At 41.3% G+C, this 7,088-nt stretch overlaps 1 protein-coding gene across 2 annotated transcripts in view; it reads left to right on the top strand.

The window, feature by feature from the left end:
• Nucleotides 1-732: 732 nt before the first annotated feature.
• The window catches only part of LOC110538238 (uncharacterized), an 11,804-nt gene continuing 5,448 nt past the window's right edge, over nt 733-7,088 (top strand). The window contains exons 1-2 of one of the 2 annotated variants that reach the window (XM_036942736.2): nt 733-831; nt 5,391-6,601. In XM_036942736.2, the coding sequence (XP_036798631.1) occupies nt 5,490-6,601 (1,112 nt within the window). In that variant the 5' untranslated portion in view covers nt 733-831; nt 5,391-5,489. Of the gene's footprint in view, nt 1,221-5,390; nt 6,602-7,088 lie in introns of both variants that reach the window. The other variant, XM_036942732.2, reaches the window with a different exon arrangement.

Genomic DNA, 7,088 nt, shown 5'->3' with positions numbered 1-7,088 from the left:
TGGTCCTTTAATCAACATAAATATCTTTGAAAAACAGAGCCTTAAAATTCCAAGCTTCACTACTGTATAACGTATTACTAAAGATGATGCATGCATTGTAAAGAGTGCAAGATCTGACCATTGACCCCACAGTAGTAACCTACATCTCCATATCATTAATTTATCATCGTTTTCACATCAGCCATCTCACACCCACATGAAATGCCGCACCGTCAGGCTAATGCATGTGCTATTTCAGTTAGACAGGTTGTAGCTTGGTTCTATGTTGTGAAAGCCTCTCCAGCCTCTCTAGCGTTCAACATCCTGTCAAAGCAAATGGTTTTCTCTGAGTACTGTACAAAATAGAACCTGGTTGTTTTCCCCACACTAAAACAGTTTGTCTTTTTTAAACATGAAAAATATATATTAGAACATTTCAGTAACCTGCAACTGTGATGTGAGTGGGACAAAAATAATGTTTGTGCCTTTAAGGATAAGATCATAAATATGATTAAAGAGATTACTCTGGTATAACCTGTGTGTTGCTACATTTCAAACTGTCAGTCGCAGCCTAACGCATTATTTTGAAATTAGATAATTAACCAAGATCAATAATTTGCCAGTTCAACTCTGTATACTGTACTAACCAATCATATCTCACGGATGCTCCCATGACAGACCAATCAGGGCCAGATTAGGTTTTAAGAGGAGGGACTGAGAAGAGAGAAGAGTTAACCACCCTTTCCCTTACCTAAACGGACACCCAGCCATCCGTGTCATTCAACAGCCAGGTCACAATGCGTGTAGGGTCGACACTCTCCACAGTGGGTGGGTTGAGTCACTCGTGAACTGGTGAGTCTCTCCATCACACTGAACACTTCTGCTTTACTTCACTTTTCCTCCCTGCATGGTCTCCCAAGCCATTCTGCTCAATTTGACACATTTTCTCTAGATTTCTTTCTATCTTTCTTTCATTCTTTCTTTCTTTCTTTCTTTCTTTCTTTCTTTCTTTCTTTCTTTCTTTCTTTCTTTCTTTCTTTCTTTCTTTCTTTCTTTCTTTCACTCACTCACTCACTCACTCACTCACTCACTCACTCACTCACTCACTCACTCACTCACTCACTCTTTCTCTCTAACTCTTTCTCTTCACTATCTCTTCTCTGTTGATCCTGTCATCTAGCTGGTGTCTCTGTGGTTTTTAGCTTCAAAACGTTCCTCGCATGCGACTCCAGCCTTTACATGTGAGTAGAGGAGAGGCCCTCCGGTTTTTCATGTGTTGTCAGAGGATGTTGAAGTTGTGTCAGTGCACACTAGGTTTTCCCCTTAGCTTTATGGGCTATTGAGGACATGTAGATTTGCTTGTGGTAATATTGAGGCCTGCATACTGAGGGCCTAATGTCTGTCTGTAGCCCGCTACTGTATGTGTGATATTCAGTAATCCTATCGCCATCAGTACCTGATTTATGATGGTACTGTCCTATATGCGTATAACCAGGGAAAGTCTACTCATTCAACTTTGTGGATCGATTAGTTTGTATGGATGGTTGCATTGATGGTGGATCAAGCTGTTGTTAAAGGTTCTGCATGTAACATTTCTACCTGCAAATGTCAATAATAATAATGCATTTTACTTCTATGGCACATGTCAGTATCAGTAAAGGAACATACAGTCGTGACTCAAATTATTGTCACCCTGATAAAGATTAGCAAAAAAGACTGTATAAAATAAATAATACAAGCTATGCTGAAAATATTAGAACATGGTATTATTTTTACTAATACAATTGCTCAGAGAAAGATCTTTTGTTTAACAACCAATATTTTCTTTCTCAAAAAGATAGGGGTCATAATGATTGGCACCCCTGTTTTCAATACTCCGGTACCCTCCCTTTGTGAGGACAATGGCTCTGAGTGTTTTTCTCAAATGTTTCATGAGATTGGAGAACACATTGGGAGGGATCTTAGACAACTCCACCATACGAAATCTTTCCAGATCCTTGATATCCTTCGTCTGTGCTTATGGAGTGAGGGCTCTCTTCAATTCAAACCACTGGTTTTCAATGGTGTTCAAGTCCGGAGACTGAGATGGCCATTGCAAAATGTTAATTTTGTGGTCAATTAACCATTTCTTTGTGGAACTTTATGTGTGCTTGGAGTTATTGTGCTATGGCTGGATGACATGAAAGTAAACATCTCTGGCCATGCAAGAAGGATGTGATAAACAAAAAGAACTTCATACCTACTGTAAAATATGGAGGTGGATCTTTAATGTTATGGGGCTATTTTGCTTCCACTGGTCCTGGGGCCCTTGTTAAGGTCAATGGCATCATGGAATTTACCCAGAACCAGGACATTTTAGACAAAATCCAGGTTGCCTCTGACAGGAGGTTGAAGGCAGGCTTGGCCAGAGTTAAATTTTCCAGCAAGACAATAACTCCAATCCCAAAAAGAATATATAATGTCCCCTTTTTTTTCCGCATACAATATAGTATTTGTATTATGTATTTTATACAGTATTTTCTGCTCATCTTTATCAAGGGTGACAATCATTTCTGTGATGACTTTATTTTTTTTTTAAATGAACTAATATACAGTAAATAATCAAATTAATGTCAGTGAATATGTTCTATAAATTTGCACCCTATAAAGTATTACTGTACCAATAAAAATAGGGATGAAATGATGATGGAATACATTGTCGATAACTGCTAATCTGTAGTTTCACTGACGCATGAACATCATTGTCATTTTCAAGAAGGGTGGTCAATTTAATTTAATGAACTTAAAGCAGTTGCTTCTCAACAATAAGAAATTCAAAATTTTGATTGCGGGATCCCTCATGTTGTGTAGAGAAAGTTTAGCAAAAAAATTGACATGACGCAACGTGGAGCCGTGGTATGTTGGCCATACACCATACACCCATGAGGTGCCTTATTGTTATTATAAACTGTTTACAAACGTAATTAGAACAGTCAAAATAAATGTTTTGTCATATATACCACAGCTAAGGGCTGTTCTTGGCATGACGCAACGCGGAGCCATGGTATAATGGCCAATATACCACAGCTAAGGGCTGTTCTTAGGCATGACGCAACACGGAGCTGTGGTATATTGGCCATACACCATAAACCCCTGGGCTGCCTTATTGCTATTTTAAACTGGTTACAAACGTAATTAGAACAGTCAAAATAAACGTTTTGTCATACCCGTGGTATACAGTCTCATATACCACGGCTTTCAGCCAATCAGCATTCAGGGCTCGAACTACCCAGTTTATAATATGATATAATCTATAATAATACAGAGGTCATGATTATTTCCTAAAGCTACAGATTAGGGGTACTAGCAGTGTAGCTGCAGGAAACGTTCAAGAGACACACAAACAAAAGTACGAGAGAGCAGGCATCGACCCATTCAGCAAACAAACCACATTTAGGGTGTTTAGTAATATGTAAGCAAATAAAGGAATGTATTACTTAAAATACTGAGTTCATACTTTTGGGAGTGGAACTGACACTTTGTTTGACTATGTGTGTGTTGGAAAGAGATTAAGCATCAATTACAGTAACGATGATATTAACGTGCTGTCATTTCAGTACCATTTCAGTCTACTTTCGATCTTATCCACTGTCGCCGTCGGCGGACAGAAATGGAGTTACTGTACTGAGCAGAGGTTACTGTGCCAAAGTGCTCCATGGGACAGTTCTCTCAGAGACAGGTCAGCTGGAGGGGCAGAACAGAGGATACACAACCACACATCACTGACCACTTGAATATTTTAATGAAGGGGGGTTTAATGAGTTAAAAAATAAAGTTCATTTGAACCTGTTTTGCAGTAGTGTAAGTAAGTGGTTTTTTTTTAGTATCTGTTCTTCACTATTTATATTTTTGACTACTTTTACTCCACTACATTCCTTAAGAAAATATGTATGTTTTACTCCCATGCATTTTCCCTGACATCGAAAAGTACTCGTCATATTTCAAATGCTCAGGCAGGACAGCTATATGGACCAATTCACGCATCTATTAATATAACACGTTGTTATCCCTACAGCCTCTGATCTGGCTGACTAAACGCAACTACTGCGTTTGTAAATGATGTCTGCGTGTTGGAGCGTGCCCCTGGCTCTCCGTAAATAAGAAAACCAAGAAATTCTTGCCACCTGGTTTGCTTAATAAAATGAATTTTTATGCACAGCATTTACTTATACTTTTTACTTTCACTCAAGTATAACAATTTAGTACAGTTTTCCACCATTGTAGTTAAGTACATTTAAAACCAGATACTTTTAGACTTTTACTGAAGTAGTATTTTACTGGGTGACTTTCACTTTTACTTGAGTCATTTTCTATTAAGGTATCTTTACTTTTACTCAAGTATGACAATTGAGTACTTTTTTCACCACTGCTGTTTAGTAGGACTGTGCACAATATAGCACAGAACTACGGTTGACCCACTGTAAATTGACGTGACCCCGTTTCTTTTCGACACAATCCTGTCATATCAAGACTCACTACTGCATGTTCCAATAGTACAACTTGATTTATGCCACATACAGCACACTGTTACAACTGTAGATGCCTATCTAAACCAAATTACAGTACACTATAGGTTGTTGTTGATCAAACAAACTTGTCGTCTGTCTGTGAAGCCTGTGTGTACTGGCATTAGTCATAGTGTCATATTCTGAGGAGGTTTGTGGCTTCTGAGCGTATACCTGAGAGATTCATTTCAAAGCTGACATGAAACATAACATTTCCACACGTCAACCAGACATACAGCCTCCGCCACTTATTTTTACTACAGAGGTCAGATATAAGACGTGCTAAAAACATCTGTGAAATATGCTGTACTTCATCAACCACAGAATTGACATAGACCTTTTAAGCCACAGATTGCTACACAAGGATTTCAGGGGAAATGGACTTAAAGATAATATCATGAATGGAAATAATTTAACACAACATGTTCTTGAGATTCATTTCAGTTCATGCTGCAGACTGTGAAATGCCACTCAATATTTATTGATATGTAACATGATCGACATATCAATTGCTCCTGTAATGTTGAACTTTTTAAGTCGTTCTTGCATTGTGTCTGTCCCTTTCGGGCTATGAATTTCCAAAACCCTAGTAACCAACAGCACGTTATCAACCTAACCTACGTCAGCAGGTGATATGATCTGCCCGCTGAGTTTCCAACCCCCTCTTCTCTCACCCCTGATAGCTTGATGGAAAAACTCTAAGAACCAGAGGCGTGGGATATAATCTATTTATCACAAACTCAATCTCTGAAATTTACCTATTTATACAAATTAATTTTCCAACTTGCTATCTGACAATTTTTATTTCTCAGAAACATAACAAAAAATGACCACATTTAGATAATTTCACTCTCCTTTTTCCTATAGGTTGAATGGCGTTGTCTCAAACAGTTTCTAAACCATCTACTATTCACCTGCCCATCTCCTCTTCCCATCACTCCTCCCTTCCTCCTCCAGACCTCCAAGATGGTCCGAGTTCACAACACCCAGTACTCCCTCTTCCTGCGCCAGGCAGATGTCCTGCGTCGCTCGGGGACGCTGTGTGATGCTGTCATCTCAGTGGAGAGCCAGGTGTTCAGGGCCCATCGGCTGGTGCTGGCCTGCGCTAGCAAAACCCTGGAACATCAGCTCACCCTGCAGGCTGCATACTCAGACCAGCCTGATCACCTCGACCAACCTTACCACTGTAGTCTGGAGCTCCTCTCTCCACAAACATTCCAGCAGGTCCTGGACTTTGCCTACACCGAGACCCTGGAGGTCCCTGTGGATGATCTGCCCCAGCTTCTGAGGGCCGCCAAGCTCCTGGAGATGCATTCCCTGGAGGAGCAGTGTCGCAGCCAGCTGAAGAGAAATCGGGGGTGCCTGACGAGAGAGAGAAGAGAGTTGAGAGAAATAAGAGTGAGAGGAACAAAAGAAACTAGAGAAATGACAGAAACGAGAGAACTTCAGATAACAGAGGAGAGAGATGAGAAAGAATTCCTGAAAGGAAGTCACATTCCAGAAGAGGGGGATCCCCAGACAATTCCCTCCATTGATCTGGAGCCCCAGAGCAGCCCATTCACTGAGGACCCCACTCTTCCTGACACTAGGGATAACACCTCTGGTTCATCACCCCCACAGAGAAAAAGGCCAAAGCCACTCACACCCACACTAGTGACCACCACACCGCCTCCATCCAGAGACAGTGTCATCGCCACCACTGCTGCCACCATCCAACCCCATCCCCCTCCTCCCCCAGCGTCGAGGGTCACGTGGCACCAAGTCAACACCCTGAGGAGGATGGCCTTGAACTATAACGACATCCTAGCAGCCAGTTCTTCTTCCCTTCAACCCTCACAGCACCTGGTGACATACCCTTTCCACCTCTCCACTCCTCACATGTACCCCCTGCTAATGTCCTCCATCCCGCCCCAGGTCCACAGCGCCGTCCTGGGCTACCCTGGTATCCTGCATCCATACCACCACCCCCTGCTCTCTGGGTCTCAGGAGCTGGGGGACATCCTGACGCAAGGTTTGCTGGGAAAAAGAGACCCGATGGATAAAGTGTTGATAGGTGGAGCACCAGGGGAAGGGCAAAGGTAAAACTGCTGTGGAGGGGTTTTATACTACAGACGTTTTTGTCTTCATTCTTCTCCTTCTTTCCCTGTTCTCATTTCTACAATATAGTTCAGAATATCCCTAATTTGCTTACATTAAGTAACACATATCGACACAGCTATCTGAGTCTTTGTGTTTTGGGTGGATCTGAGTGAAAGTCTCCTGTTCTTTCCAACAAGCAGAGTTTCCCCTGTCTCCAGCTAACACTCTCCTGTCTGTCATATTCATATGATGTATATTATGGATGTAGATGGTCATTCATATTAGCTGTGTCCAAACCACAGAACAGCTGCTGAAGTCATGTTATGTGGTCTGTCCCTTGATGGTGGCATTACACACTATCTGGTTTCTGGTTTTACAGTGAAGCTACTTCCTCTTTTCTAATGCAGAGACATGATGTACAGTATGGTGTAATTGAAAGGCTCCATAAAGCAGTTTTCTGCATAGTATCTAAAAGGGGAGCCCCCT

This window comes from Oncorhynchus mykiss, chromosome 2 (assembly GCF_057628025.1).
Source record: "Oncorhynchus mykiss isolate SJ-2025 chromosome 2, ASM5762802v1, whole genome shotgun sequence".
Lineage (NCBI taxonomy): Eukaryota > Metazoa > Chordata > Actinopteri > Salmoniformes > Salmonidae > Oncorhynchus > Oncorhynchus mykiss.
Note: the sequence above shows the minus strand (reverse complement) of the source record. Positions and strands in the feature narration are given on the sequence as shown.